General features: G+C 35.5%; 1 protein-coding gene across 2 annotated transcripts in view; it reads left to right on the plus strand.

The window, feature by feature from the left end:
* The window catches only part of LRPPRC (leucine rich pentatricopeptide repeat containing), an 87,802-nt gene that overhangs the window by 46,359 nt on the left and 25,172 nt on the right, over positions 1-16,271 (plus strand). For both annotated transcript variants that reach the window (XM_066178501.1, XM_066178502.1), the window contains exons 23-26: positions 2,420-2,544; positions 3,156-3,262; positions 15,763-15,831; positions 16,082-16,172. In XM_066178501.1, the coding sequence (XP_066034598.1) occupies positions 2,420-2,544; positions 3,156-3,262; positions 15,763-15,831; positions 16,082-16,172 (392 nt within the window). The remainder of the gene's footprint in view (positions 1-2,419; positions 2,545-3,155; positions 3,263-15,762; positions 15,832-16,081; positions 16,173-16,271) is intronic.

Here is a 16,271-nt window from a genome sequence, read left to right on the forward strand (position 1 = left end):
TTTGCTGTAGCGGTACCAACAATTTCTTTGTGGAGTCTGAACTCCTCTGTTTTGTTGTTTTTTATTTGTCTTTGTCAGTTGTAGCATTTGTATGTTTTATAAAGCCCATTCTCTAGTAAACTGTGGATGACTGGTTGGTTGATTGAATGCAACTGAAAAAATATATCTGATTTCAGAAGATTCAAAACAGTCGTAACTGTATGTCAGTGTGTAAGGTACAGAACTCCTTAAATGCAGACTCACTCAGCCCCTTTGACCAGTAAGTCCCAATAACAAGTACTATATTTCCCTTTATTTTTGTCTCAGGTCTTAGCTGACTTTTTTCCTCTGTGTGTGCACTATTCATGCCTTCAGAAGTATACACGTAGAGACTAGAAAACTGTTAATGCTACTGCTTGAATGACATTCCAGTTACTCATTCATTTATTGATAGCTTTGACCTAAAAACAGTCACTTTAATCCTTTAGGAATACAGCTGAGACAATGCTATAGCTGTTGGAGCCTCAGTCTGAAAAGCTAGATTTATCACTGAAAACTTTAATTTGAGTGTATAAATGTTGTTGTGCCTCCTTAGAAATTGAGTAGTTTTCTGTAAAACTGGGGTTTTTTTTCTAGATGTTAACTGAACTTGCATCTAAAGCAGGAGAAAAATACTGATTATATAAATCTTTATATCTGACTATGGTAACTACCGTAGTATTTCGCTTTTATGACAGTAATCTAGCCTGCAACATCTACTTGCAGTTTTGAAATTAACCTGTAATTTAGTCTTCACCCCAAATGACAAAAATTCAAATGACTCCATGGGGTGCCAGAAGATGCACTGTAAACAGGGCTCAGTAAGGGGGATAAGGTAGAAATCCATCAACTTAGGTTCTTTTAAAGAATGCCACTAGTACTGAATAAAAGTAATTCTTCTTCTGTGTTTTACTGTTAAAAATTTGAAAATTATTAGCCTAGATAATGATAGTAGTATGTAGTAGTTTAGATAGTTCATTCTTTGAAAAAGCAAAATCTGTGCTGCACAAGAAATGCAGTGTGAGGAAAGGACATCTGAATTGGGCTTGTTTTAACAGCAATATCTTGATATGTTAATGTTTTGTTGATGAAAAATAAGGTTGCTTCAGGAATGTTAAATCATTTAAAGTCAGCCTTTCAGCTGCTGTTGTTAAGCGATCTTTAAAAAAACAAAATTGTTTCCTTTCGTAGCTTACATCACCCTTATCAAATAAGGCTGTTAAAATCTAAAATGCAGTCTTACTGACTGCATGACTACTTACATTTTGTGTGTGTGGTCTTGGTTTGTTTCAGCTTAAACCTTACCCTTCAAAGAATTACTAGACATACTGTTTTACCAGTGTTTCTCTGGGTGTCCTTGGTTGTTTCTGGTGGTTTGGCTTTGTTTTGTTTGGTTTTGTTTCAAGACCGGGTTGTAATCCTTTGACAAAAAGGTCTGCAGCAGATTATTGAGTACAGTTGGTTACACAGTGTGGAAGGTTATTTTGTATTTGTTGTTACTATGATTGTTTCTATGGCTTTCCAGTTTTGCATTTTAATTATGTATACTTCTGAATGTGTTAATAGTGTACACACAGGGGAAAACTCAGCGAAGGATTGAGGTACCAAAAATGGAAATATTCTGGGTGTTACTTCTACTTGCTGCTCAGGGGCTCCTGACTAAATGCATTTAATGCCATCTTGCACACTTACTGCTACATGGATTTACACTAGTGCCATGTCGCTATGACATGGATAGGCCAGCATAAAACACATTTTGATACCATACTATAGTGTTGAATTAACTGCAAAAATTATGTTTTTTAAAGTAGAAAAAATCTGTTGGATTCTAATTTTCATATAGAAGGGAATAATGCTATGAGCCTTTCATTGTGATAGAATGGACATCAATAGATGATTTATAGGCATTCTGTTAAGGTGTAAAACCAGTCTAAAGTAATCTAATGAGCTGTGGTTACCTTACTTATTTCTCATGATCTGTACTGAAACAAAATATTGGGTAATAATTGTGAATAACTTAGAAATTGGAAATGCCTAAACATAGACGTAGGGGTGATAGAGTGTACATGGTATAACTTACAAATGAGAAAAATAAAGCTGTTCAACACTTAAGTGATTTTTCCATGGATTTTGGTTTTTATCAGTATAGGACATAGCATAACTTAAGAGTATTGCTCAAAAATTAAGTGCATCTAATGCTGAGGAACATTCACACCTTTGGTTAATTCGTCATCAACAGTGGTCATGGAATCAAAAATAACAAGAGTTGAGGGGGGGAATAGACACTTAGATTATCAACTGCTAAGTGAATTTTCTGTGAAATTTTAAAGATTAAAGTGGTTTCAGCATGCATTGCTCCTGCTCAAAGTGTTTTTATTCTTGTTTTGTTTCATTCCACAAGGGATGACATGCCTGCAGCTCTGGACGCTTTAATCAACTGTTATAAGAAGTATGGTAAAATTCTTCAACTTCATAACATCTACTGTAAACTGGTAGAAAAAGGAGATGCTGATCATCTGCAAAAAGGTTAGTTGCATGTAATCAAATGCTGTCTGCTAATATGAAGTGTTTTCTGGGGGTTTTTCTTCCAGGTAAGAAAGAAGTTGTTTGTCTTTATATGTGTTAACTTATAGCACTAATATGATGCCTGCATTCTTTAGATTGAAAAGTTGAGAGTAATTGTAAACACGGAACAGCTCTGTTTGTATAATACATCATTGAGCTCTCCAAGATTAATGCTAATACTTGTTCTAGCTATGTATGTTACTATTAAGAAACAAATTAATAGTAACACATTACAATAACAAAACAATACATCTGTTTTTCAAATAGCTGGGCAGTTCACAAACCGTAAAGCCCCACTTTCTATGAGCAGAGCATGCCAGTATAGTCTGTTTTGTTGAATGTAGTTCAAAATGTAGTGCAGATAAACAGAAAAGCATTTTAAATGTACTCTGCCACAAAGACTACAATAAATTGTGTCATATGTTGTAATCATTCTGTTTGTTTCAACATTTATCCCCCTATAGCTTATCTTTTATGAGGCTTGGAAAATATTAGTGTTAGGAATGTCTGACATGAACATAAAAATACACTGATAGATTGAGTTAAATTAATGAGTTATATTCTGTCTTCAGTTTCAGATTTTATAAGCAGAGAATATGGTGACATGATGGCTCTTTACGATCTCTTCTTTGCCTTCTTGCAAACAGGAAAATACAAAGAGGCCAAGAAGGTCATTGAGGTGGGATTTTAACTATAGTACTCTCATCGTGCAGCTATTTAGACTCTTAATTAGAAACATTTAAAGTTTTTAACCTTTAATTAGACTTGTTCTGATTCATATTAATAGAATGCAATCCCAGTAATAAAAAACCCTCGGCCAGCTTTATTTTGTATAATCACAGTTCAGAAGAGAGACATTGAAATTGTTTCCTCACTTTTTCAGACTTACTCTTATGTATCAAAATGATATTTGCATATTAAATATCGGATTGTGGAACAATTAAATTAAACTGGCATTCCTGGGTGTAAAGTTGCTAATCCTCTTTCTGAAGGAATTCTTTGTTCTTAAAAGCACTGGAATTTAATTTGCTGCAGACCATGCTCAGATTTATTTGTAATGCTTGTCTACAAGTTAATCAGCCAAACAAGCGCTGTCTGCTACTGTTTGGCATTTAATTTAGCATTTCTTCTCTCTCTTCCTTTCTCAGGATAGTAAGCAGCTTATAGGAAGTGGTAGGTGACAAACTTGGTCTATTTAGGATTAGTATATTTTATCTAGACTTGATTGAAATTGTGCTTACTGAAATTGATAAGTCAAAGGGGCAGCTGCAGAGTCTGCACAGATTGTGATTATTTTTTTCTTCTTAACACAGTTGTACGTTTTTAAAATGCTGCATAAGTTTTCCACTTAATGTATGGCAGGAGGCATCTTGCAGAAAAAGTAATAGTTTGTTCTCAGTGTTTTTGTGATACACGCATACACAACTCTAACCTAATTTGGGGGTGTTTTTCCTTCCTGAGACAAAGAATGCTTTTTCTCTTAGTTACCCTTTGAGTATCTGAAATACCCGTTATCCCTGCTTGAATTGTCTAATGGAATTCTTGCATTTAAAAAATCTGAACTGAAGATCTGTTTGTTTGTCTGTGATGGCACAATACTGTCCTGCCGTGGGGTGTGTGGATATTGCTAAGCACAGTGTTGAAACATTGGTATTTTTGTTCCGAGAGGGTGTTTTGGAGCTCAAATCTTATAATTCAGAAGAACAGAAATATCAGTATCTGAGAGCAGATGACACTTAGGTGTTCTTTTTGCCGTGATCAAAACATATAGGAGGTAAAAGTGTGAAATCTGAGATTTGGGAGTAAAATTGAAGCTAAATGAGCAAAACTGTTATGTCATGATCTAGCAGCTCTTTCTTCGATATTGGTATTTAATTGCTCAGAATTTGTATTGGTGTGTGCAGCTCAGCAATCGTGAATAGGATAATAAGCAAGTTATCAAATTGTTGGGGCTCTGAAACTCTTGTCATTTTCTTAAAACATGCCAGATTCTCTCTGCAGGTATTCGGTATTTGGTGGTTGATCATAAGTTACTAGTAACTACAGATGCTTAGGCATAAATCTGAACACCAAATGTCTGGAGACTAAATGGAAATTTTCCTGCCTTTTATGTTAGTTAAAGTATTTTTATTTAAGTTCTATGAAATATGAATTAGAGTTTTGTTTATGTTGTGGAGGAAGAGCGGGTTTAAATGACAGAATTTTTAGTAGTATAGGAATTTAGGTAGGAATAGTATGCATGTATTTTACTAGTGGAAAAAGTGTCAAAAAATCAATTACTATATGGTGCGTAGTATTTTAAGTATGCTTTTGTTATGTCACAGTATGTTAAGTAACTTCAAAGAAATTGTTTCCAAAAGGGGAGGACAAAAACCTTATAACTGATATTTTGCTGAAGAAGAAAATCGTTTGTACTATTTTAAAACATAAGCAAGTTCCTATTTGCTTTTTGATTTGTTGGGAAGTGAAAGCCTTAATCAATATACTGTGAAATGGTGTATAGATGTATATGTGTGTGTGTGTGTGTGTGTGTGTGTGCATGCATATATATATATATATATATATATATATATATATATATATATATATATATATATATAAAACAAGGTGTATGTATATTCTTTTCTCTAGTCCAGTGTTTTTTGTGACTAAATTACTTCTTTTGATTGTCATCTCAGATTATTTTTCTGTCTTTTTTGCTTGTGAAATAATTTTCAGTGAAGGAGATCCGTTGGTGCTGCTTTCTCTTAGATGCTGTTGCATGTACCTTTAAGCATATATTTTAATCAAGTATTGCTGGTTATGATGGTCAGTTAATTTTAGTGGTATTGTTTGTTTTGAAAACATCTAATGGAATTAATAAAGAGTATCTAAAAGGATAGTAATAAAGCTGGAAAAAAACCTCTTTAGGAGCTAAGGAAATGAACACTGTGGAGGATATGGTTGCTTAAATGGGATTTTTACTCATTGGAGACCACTGCCTCTGCTTGCTGTTGCTATTTTTTGAAATAAGAGGTATGCTAGATGCTTATGTGAAACAGTGCCATTTGCTGCTTTGAAAAACTTGGAACTCAAAGCCCCAAGAATGAAAAGATAACTCTTAAATCTCAAATCTTTGGTAAAATGAAAATGAGTGACAATACCGGCAAAGGACAAAGGGTGAGATTTGAGTGAGATTATAAAAATCAGGTCAGACTTGTGTATGTTACATTATCTGGCCACAAATGTGTTGTGAATGCATATATATGCAAGATCATGTTTTGGGATGTAACAAGAAAGCTGGAAGCTCTGGGCCTTATCTGTTTGGTGGAATAAAAGCAAGACTAATCAGAGAAAGAGTGTGAGAGGCAACCAAAGAGAAATACAAAGGAAATGAGGCAAAGAATTTGTCTGACCAATGCCAGAACAGCTGGACTGAAGCGTGTGGTAGTTAGGTGGTGGGAATCGCTTCTGAGGTGATACTGGTTGGAGGAGAAGCTGTGTTTGAGAAGACTGTGGGGGAAATGCTGTTTCTGAGACATCATGGGGTTTGTGTGATAAGGTAACAGTTTGCAGTATTGTTGTACTGCCTTGTAAGCACTAGAAATTCTCGTTCTCAGAAACAATAGCTACAAATAAGGTAGCCTTGGCTGCTCTGTAACGTGTAAGTCTGTTTTCTAGCTGTGCCCTCAAAGAGATTGCTGAGCCCCCAAAGTTGTGCTGGTAGATACTGTTCTGCTTCGCACTGAAAGCAAGTTCTACCAATGGGTGTTGTAGTACATCAAGACATGATTTAGTCTTCTTAATTGCACCTCAAGTGATAAGTTAGCTTTTGTCTTGAGTCCTTCAAAGATGATTATGTCAAAACAAAGTTGGCACATCTCTCTTCTTGCCCCTTACCACAAGGTCACATACTAGCTTGCTTTCCCTTGGATTGGCACAGCATGACTTCCATGTCATCAAATCTAGCTCTGGATACTTAGGATTTTTTCCCTTACTTAGAAAGGCAGCTTAATTGCCTTTTGTCCTTGAATTTTGTTTTCCATAAAGAAAGATGGAAGAAAATTAGGTCAGTATGGTTTGCCTTTAACTGAATTAAACTACATTAAAACTAATGCAGGCTAAAAGAAGGGATGGGAATTTTCAATAAATAGGTTTAGGGAAAAAGTACCTTCTAAAAAGATACTTACTTTTCCTATCCTCTAAAATGTTTTCCTATTTCAAAAATTTTTAATCAGATCTCCTCCTGGAGAGGTCTAACATAATTTTGTGGAGAGAATCTAGAATTGTTTGGCCTTATGTTCTTTAGGTCTGGTATATAAATGGTAAAAGAATATTTTAGAGCCTCATCCCCCAGATCTCTCTACTTTTTACCTGTTGCCTCTACTGGACAGTTAAAAGTCCCTTTTTGTTTACTCAGCTGTTGATTGCCACTTTATTAAGCAGATGCTTAAGATCTGTGCTAATGGGAAGGTCATCCAGAAGAGTAGGAGTAAAAAAGGGAATGTTACACCACCTTGGAGGAATTTATTTATTCCCTTTTCACCTGTTACTCTTTGTTTTCATGCTGCATGGAAGTTTACAGATTTCACTACTTACAGTAGTTAAAATATAGTTGATATCTGCCATTTTTGTTGGATTTGATATTTTGGTGGTCGCTGAATCTTTGCCTGAGATCTCGTAATTTGCAGCTATTTTGTGTTCATGATGGTTGAATATTTCTAGACTCACCATTTTTCCTTCGCTTCCTCATGCTGAATGCAGCTGTTTAAATACCCACTGAATCAGTGTGTAATGCAGCCCATGTCCACTTTTGGCTTTTTCTGAAAAGATTTGTGTCTTGTTCAGTACTGTAACAGTCCTGCAGCAGAGGGTCATGCAAAGCCCATCTATAAATTTGCTTACTGAAAGTCTGAATCATGTTTTCATAAAGCAGAAATGAACATTTAATTCCTGTGACTGAATAGGCAAGGTATTAAACTGATGTTAAACAATTTCTGCACTGTATCAATAAAATCATTGCACCTTAAATGAAGCTTCATTGTATAGCAAAATACTTACCGAAATAAACCAAAACAAGCACTGTGTTCAGAAAGGTATCAGGTCACTTGCATTTTTAGTTGGGAGCATATGGACTCCTTTGGTAGGAGTTGGTAGCACTGTCTTTGTGTTGTTTGACAGATGCTTCTTGAAATATTTCTAGATCAAATCACATCAGCTGTTAAAATAACAGCTGTTAATTTGCTCTTTCAGTGAAAGAGTAAAAACTCTCATTTCTGCTCTAGTTTTGGTTTTGCTGGAAATGAAGGCAAAGAGGATTGGAATACAGGGAAAGATCTCAGAACTGTGTGGCAGAGTCTTTCGGTAGAAGTTCAACCTGTGTATTCTGTTTCCACTGAAAGAGCCTTCCTTGAAAATGGCCATGGCTTCAGAATTCTTTTAACCAGATTTTAATCAAGTGTGATACTATTTTCATCTACTCTCATACCAAATACCTTTTTTGTATTTAATGATTAAATTTATCATAGTTTATCCCACGTATCTCGAGATACTAGTGTGAAGAATTCAGGAACAAATGGTTGGGAAATAGTTTAATAAAATGCATTCCATTGTGAAGAAATTTAAGAAAAGCCATTTGCTGCTGAAATCTGGGACCTGACAAAAGAACTGGTTTGGGTGAGTTTAGTGTACAGGAATATATCTATCAACAGATGTCAAGTTAATTCAGGAGGTAAATAGATTTAAGCAAAGACTTGTGACATCCATTGTCAGCAGACCTCAAGATACCAGTTGCCTTTGGATTTAATCTGCCATAAAAACAATGAGAATATTTCTACATGATATTGAGAGATTACAACCTTCTTTCATCCAGATTGCTTTTTTTTTAAGAGCCTGCATCATAAAATTGAGTCCTGCTGATTTTTTTGCTGGAGATGAACTACCAAGAGAACATGCTTTCATGATTTGTGACAGCCGGGTTGGGGGAGCAAGGGGGGCGCATGGGTTATGTGTAATTTAGTGATGGTTATTTCTGTCTAGTGTCTGAATTCTTTTACAAAGACTTATTTCTGGTCCTGTTGAGAAAAGAGTGTAGGTAATTAAAACAAAATTTAAGTGTTTGTGAACAAGATTGTCCTAGATAATGATGGTCTGAGATTTAGGAATAGTTCATAGGGGGTGTAATAGCTTTTATTAGAGTAACTGTATACAACTGAGATGGAGGGGAAAGAGCTTTTAAGCATGCAAACCCTTTAATTACAAGAAAAGATTCATTTTTAAAATTATTACTATCGAGTCCTATTAGTCCAATAAAACCATTACTTCTCCTTCTGAAACTGGACTCTGATGCAGTTATTTATTAGTGAACTTGGATTTTCCTTCCATGCATCAGTGTATGTGGGTTAATTTAAAAAGGGGTGCTTACTGGCTCAGTGCATGTTATTTAGAAGTTCTTAAATATTCCTTTCTTACAGGGAAGGGATATGTTTCAAATAAGTAAATTTGGTAAAGGAGATGACTACTGAAAAAATTCCTTCCCGAAAGAAAGACGGTAATGTGTTTGGATGTGGGATTATGGCAAGATCTGTGCATCTTTTCTTAGCTCCAGGGACTTTGTGTTAGAAGGAGGAGGTTTATAATGCTTTTTTTTTCATTCATCATACACTGTAAAACCACATTACAAGGCCAACAGCATGTATTTGCTTTGTTTTGAGTCTAGGATAACTCTGACGACTTTGTTTTAAGCGAAGTTTTTGTGTATTTTTTTCTGTCACCTTTTCTTCTAGTGTGGTTATTGTTGTGAATGTCTACTAATTTATTTTGTAATAATATTTCACTGCATAATTTATCTTGGAAAACTTACTGGTAAATGTTGAATATTTCAATAGTGTTTAAATATACATCAGTTTCAGTTGTAAAAAGTTGTAAAGTTGTAAAACTCTATCCTACTTTTTTTTTTTTTACTCTTTTTGGAAAATAATCAAGTTGCCTGACATTTTTCTCAATGTTTGTCTAACATAAAAGGCATATATTCCTCTTTCAAGTGAAATAAATAAAATCATGAGTATGTACTCAACAGATACTTGTGTTGGCAAAGTCAGTGAACTGTGAAACTGACAGAAGCTTTGAAGCAAATACATACTTGAGAAGAAGAAAGCCACAAACCAACAGTATAAGCTTTCCCAGTGGAGTCTCTAAGCTTTGTATTTTTTTTCAGTGAACTACTGATGCTTTTTACATCAAAATTGACCTCGTAGAAGTTGACTGTTGGCTACCTTGTGTGGCTGTAGGATAGGCAGAAAGTAGAGCATTAGCTTGAATTCTCGTCAGTCTCAGGAGAATAGTTAGTGAGGACAGATGTGTAGACATGTGTCTCTTTCTCTTCCATTAAGTATCTGGTACTGCAAATAAAATATCAAAACACTGCAACTGAGTAGGCTTTGAAGGCATGACTTGCAGTGGAGCAATTCATAAGTTTTGATACTCCATTCTGCGTTAGAGTACTTGCCCTCATTATCAACATGAAAAGCAGACATATTGAAGGTACAGATATAATTGTTTTCAAGGTTACATACAGTTATCCCTTGCCCAAAAAGTTGAACAAGAGTCCACATATTTTAGATGAGTTTCTCATTAAAGACTTCAATATTATGGGTGTTGTATTTTGTTTAGTCATATTTATTTCTGGGCAAAATTGCTTATAAAGAAGAAAAGAAATTACTCATTCTTTAGAGAGTTTGCAGGGTTTTCTTTTGTTTAGAAAGAGTAAAGTGAGTGAGAGTATCTTTCTGTGCCATCACCAAATAAACCATTTTTGAAACCCTTGACAAATAAACTTCTTTCAAAGTGGAAAATGAACTTGTAGAAAAAGTATTGCTTCCATCGCCAGCCATAAAGAGCCATAGCTGTAATGTCATCCTGATAGTACAATGACCTAAAGAAAAGCTGAACTAGGGGAGCACTATTGTGTTTTATTAGACAGTTGATATGATTGCAACAGGAAAGATGCTTTTTGATGCACAGATTATTTTTTAGATCTCTCAGTCTCTATAGCTGGATCTTTCGTGGGCATCTGGACTATTGCATGAAAGTTCAGAACCAATAATTAAAATAGGGCTTTTTTCCTATATATTCAACGATGGTGCTTCACTTAGACTTTATAGTAAAGACTGTAGTGGGAGAAATACAGCAAAGTGGTATATCTGCATACATATGAACTCAAGATGTAAGATTATTTTTTAAAATAATGTCAATGTGTTAATTGGTATTTTTAAAAAATGAAGGCATTGTTATTTGAAAGTAAAGGAGCATTTAGCAGGAGAAGAAAAAACCAGAAGTGTAAAATAGTTTTAATCATCTCATTCAATAACTAGACTAGGAGGGCTACATAAGGTACAGAAATTTTATATCTGTTTTTCTTTCTGTATTTTCTTTCTGATTAAGAAATGTACCTACTGCTTAGTAGATGTGAGGAATTCTGCCACAAGTTTTAGGCTAGGGGAAGATTCAAGGAAAACATCCAGTGTTTGTTTTAAACAGCTTTGTTCAAATAGCCTGCCATGCAGAAATATCCCAGACTTCATTAAAGCTGTATGGAATTAGTGAGATTTTCATAGACATTTTTGTGGAATCAGGGAAAAATCTGTCTTTAAATTAAGAACTTCCCATGGAGTGTTCTGTTTTCCCTGACACTTATGTTGGAGAGAGCTGTTAGGAATGACACACATCAGTTCCTATAGCTGTCTGCCCTAGGCTGTCTGCTTGGAGAAGTAACGCATTTTCCTGCAAGACATTGCTTTGGCATCTAAACCTCAGTAACTGGTTCTGGTACTGGTAGCATAAGTCTGTTATTGCTGCTGATGTAACTCTTCATGAAATGTTCTTCTTCCTTTAGCAGCATTAGCTGTCTCTTACTATTACAGGCTTTTTCAGCTCCAAAGAGAGGAATGAATGGATCTACCCTTCCAAAGAATACCATCAGGAAGTGCAACGTGGATGGCTTTTAGCAAATTTGGCTGTTTCTTTTCAATATGTTTGAATTAGTGATTATAGTAGAACTGTTTCCCTAAGAAAAGATTGAACTTTTTGCAAAGAAAATACAGCAATTTTGAAGTAGACATAAATCACTGAAAGTGGTCAGGGTTAAACTGGAATAGTTAGAATTGATGTGTTATTCACAGTGAAGTTACGAAAAGCTAGATTAAATTGACTGGTATATGTAAGAATTATTTTGCCACACAGCACACAGTAGTCATTTGTGAATGTGCAGTGTTGGAAGGTTAAAACAGAAGCTCTCCATCTCATGTCACATATATGCCAAATGAAAAATGCTGCTGCTGGTTTTTAAACAGTTATGCAACCTAAGCCAGCAAAAGTGGCACCGTTATGAGGCAGTTCTCAACTCTTAGTTTGCTAAAAGTCAGCTTTTTGAACAGGACTCTGGGCTTCTGGTCTGCATGTTGTCTTTTGTGGTTTTTCTCTCTAAGTAAGTTCTTTGTTTAAAGAGAAAAAGTTTGGTTTAGGCAAGTGGAGAAGAGTAAATAACTATTTTCATATGTCTTCTGTAATTTTTTTAACTTTTTTTGTTAGAAAAGCTTTTTTGAAAGTAAAAAACCAGTATGGCTCTATTGGCTGTAGCTGTTACAGAATACTGCTGTCAACAGAATTTGAGTATTTCTGTCATTATTTAAAAATCTGGAAAAGCATCTAATAGATTCCTTCCTGACAGGTCAGTATTTTTTCAAACCATCTGTTTTCTTTCAGCTGTAATAGGTAGAAATTAGCTCAAATAAAAATGTTAATACAGAGAATCTGCTGATTGGACCCCTTCAATCACCTGTCTGAAGTGACTGGTTCTCAGGAGGAGGAGAACAGATCAGATGCTTTCGGTGTGTTAGGACTGTTGCGTTTACATGGTTTTTGAGTGCTGCTTGACAAGAGTTCTTCCAAAGATGCAGCACATTTTTCCCTTTCTGGTTAGTGTTCCTTACTGTGTGTGAAGGTGTAGAATCAGTGAGTAAATGGGTGTGGGTGTAAGTGTGCAGTAAGTGTAATTGTCATAGAATCACAAAATATGCTGAGTTGGACGGGGCCCATCAGGATGGTCGAGTCCCACTCCTGGCCCTATGTAGGGCACTCCAAGAATCACATCATGTGTAAGTTTTGATCAAAACTGATTTCTGTAAAAGATAGGATGAGATAGCTGAATTCCACTTAGCCTAGAGAAGAAACAGGGAATTATTTTATATACTAATCATTAAATTAGTATGAAATTGAGACAATAAAAATCAATTGTATATCATCTTCTAATACAAAATCCAGAGGTTTCAAATGAAGCTATTAGAAGTTAGGCTGAAGCAATCAAAAGTGACAGTATTTTGGTTGTTCTCTGGAGAAGGTGGGGGAGGCAACCCATTGCCAAAAGATCTTCTGATGTGATAAATCTAAAGGGGTTTCAGGGACAACCAGAAGAGCTCATGGAAGAGAAATAACTTACTAGAACCGGTGTGATCCACTTAACCTCGGGTAGCCGGGGAGTGGAAGAACACTAAAGGGACAGTATTGCCATGTTTTCTGATACTTTATTTCCTCATGTAGTTACTGTTACAGAGATGATAACAAGGTTTGATTTGGTACAGCACAACTGTTTTATATTTCAAAATAACGTAAAAGCCAGGAATCTGTGTTTGGTTTATATGCTGGATGAATTGCTTGAGACTCTCAAACAAAAAAAGAAACAAAACAAAACAAACAAAAAAAACCCAACAAGACAAAGAAACCACTAAGACTCAATATAGATTTTTTTTTTTTTTTGTCCCTTGAAACAAGCAAGATCAAAATTGTAAATGGGAATTTGGAAGAGTAATTATAGCTTTATACTTAATTTTTCTTTATTCCTTGCATTTTGTTATTCTTCATTTTAGTCTGCTGTATTGTAGAAGCACTGCTTGCTGCTAAATGCAATGTTTAAAATTCCCTAAGATTGTAAGGGATAAGCTACAAATATGGACTATCAGGCAAGCCCTGGAGATTTAGTTAATCTGACCTAGATGTTCTTTTGATGATTGAGACCTGCAGTATGTGAAAACACTTCTCAATTTCAAAATGAAACGCAAGGATATCTGTTGTATAACTCAGCTGTCCTTGTAGTGACAGACACATCAATCATTTCTGAACAGGAAAGGATTTACTATAAAAAGTTTGTAGCTTTCGAGCTGTTGAGTTCATTGGCATTCGGATCAGCAGTGATATTGGAGGTTGTAAGTGAATTCAGCATTTGAATTTTACCATGTCCTAAAGAGGATTAGCTACAAATGCAGGCAACATACTTCTTTCTTTTTCATTTTCAAGAGGCTGTTGTGTATCAAGAGACTGTTGTGTAAGATGTTAATTCTTGACTTAGTTTCCAGCATATTTTATGTGAAACTGCTTGGTAGCTCTTAAAAAAACACTGAACAGGTACCTGTAAATATAAGTAACTGTGGGGAGGGGAAAAAACCAAACAAACAAGTAATTGGAAAAAAAGTATGTACCTGCAAAGCTGTGTTTATATATACCACTTAAAATATATGGGAAGCCACAATTTTTTTGTAACCTTCTGGACTGAGACTATTCTAGCAATACAGCTAAACACACTGAGATGCTCCATTTTGAGGAGCTGTGGGATTAGCATCCTGGTTTTTGCAAACCCTTACACTGACTTCATAGAATGGTTAGGTGATTGGTAGGATTATATGGACATTTACTCTGCAGAACACTATCTCCTATATATATTTAGCAAAACTTAAGAGTTTTCACTGAAATTTTGCACGCTGGTTGTCTGGTGTATGCTGAATTATTTCAGAAAGATGCAATTCTGTGCTTGGAGAATATGGGAAAATGAAATTATCTCTCTTTTAAAGAGAGAAGGTAAATTCACATTTCCAGCAGTAATTGTTTCCACTGTTTTGCAACTGAAACTTCTTATTTCTCACAGTTCAAACTGCCTCTTTTGTGCAAACTGGCATTCAAATTTTTAAAGTTGCACTTCACACTTAAACTGTAGGAATTTCTTAAAATATTCAAACCTAAAAGCCTTCAAGAGTCAAAACACATTTCTCTGTAGGGGTGAACAGACATTTCCTTGGAATTACTTGAAGCTATATTAATGTGAATCTGGACATTTGAAATAAAAAACACAGTCCACTCTGTAAATTATATTTGTGCTAAGACAAGATAGTATAGAGCAAGGAAACCCAAGTATCTGTGGGAGGGAATGCCAAGAGGTAAAAAAATGATGGATGCTTTGCACACGTTTTGCTGTAACCTTTTTTAGATATGTTGGACATGAGTAGGCAGAACGTGGGCCTGTCTCTTAAAGAATTTTTACTTTTCCTATCTTTATTTTAGAATTTACTTATATGTAGGAACTGCTGCTGTGATTATGGCACGTGGTGCTGGGAAGGCGCAGTGTGGTTTTCTACACCAGATGAAGTTTCCAGGATTGAAACCTTTTCTTTGAGCACGTGTATAATGTAGCTGCAGTCTGCTTGAAACAGCAAAGGAATGAATAAGCAAAGGCTCAAAACCTGGGAAAGTCAGTAACAGAAAGAACTGTGGCATGCTTACAATTACACATCAGTTCCTCTGTGTACACACACTTAAGGGCAAGCCTTAAGTGTCTTAGCCTTGAGAGTAAGTCTTGAGCCTTCTGTTCTGGGGTAGGAGTTGCCCTACAGTTACCATACCTGGCGTCTGTGCAGTGTATTGGCATCACCAAATGGTGACGGTGCAGTTCAGAAGCAGGGTTTTCTAGCTGCTAAGTTGCAGTGGTGCTGAATACAAATATTTCATTGTGAAGACAGTTTGGAAACCTTTGGTATAATTCTTTACAATAAGTAATACGAAGGATTACTATAGGTAGCAGCAGTAATACCTAATTAATGTGGTGATAGGATTTATTAAACGTTTCAGTTCTTCTGAAGTGTATTTTAAATGAACTCTCTCAGCAATGTTCAACCAAAAAGGAGAATGTCTTGGATAAGGTGACTGCCATTTTTATGTCTCATACATGCAACTTAACATGATTATTTGTGAGCTTGTAGTTTCATTTAAACAAACAAAAGCTATGAACTTTTGTTTTGAATACCTGTATTACGTTCATTTTCCCTTAGAATGTTCAATGTGCAGTGATGTATTTCTTCTTGTGGAAATATTTTACAGACTCCTGGCTTGAGAGCACACTCCGGAAGATTACACTGGTTTGCAAAGAAGTGTGTATTAGGTAAACAGGTATGTGATTCGTATGATGCATTCTATGGAACTGTCATTTTTTTCCAAGAAAAATTGTTTTGAAGTATTTTCTCACTTGATTTTTATGTTTGTGAAAGGACATGTGACAGGTTGATGAGGTGAACTTAATGCTGGTGTATACTTAAACAGAAATACTATTTTAGCTGAATGCACACAGCACGTATATGCCCATACATAGCAAAATAATTGTTTGGCTGAAGTATAACTGTGTTCTTTCTTCTTTTTGAAGATGGAAGTTTTGGAACAGCTGATAGAATTAACTCGTAATCTGTTTGAATGTGATAGAGATGAGATGTATTACCACTTGCTCGAACTGTGTGGTGAGTGAGCTCGAGATTTTTTTCGTGTTGGTGATCTCTTTTCCTTTGTGGTTGGTGATGGGACGTAACCCTGGAGAGAACAATTAGTCTGGGTACCAT

The sequence above is a fragment of the Chamaea fasciata genome, unplaced genomic scaffold (assembly GCF_029207755.1).
Source record: "Chamaea fasciata isolate MVZ Bird 193981 ecotype frontalis unplaced genomic scaffold, bChaFas1.0.hap1 SCAF_3, whole genome shotgun sequence".
Classification (NCBI taxonomy): domain Eukaryota; kingdom Metazoa; phylum Chordata; class Aves; order Passeriformes; family Sylviidae; genus Chamaea; species Chamaea fasciata.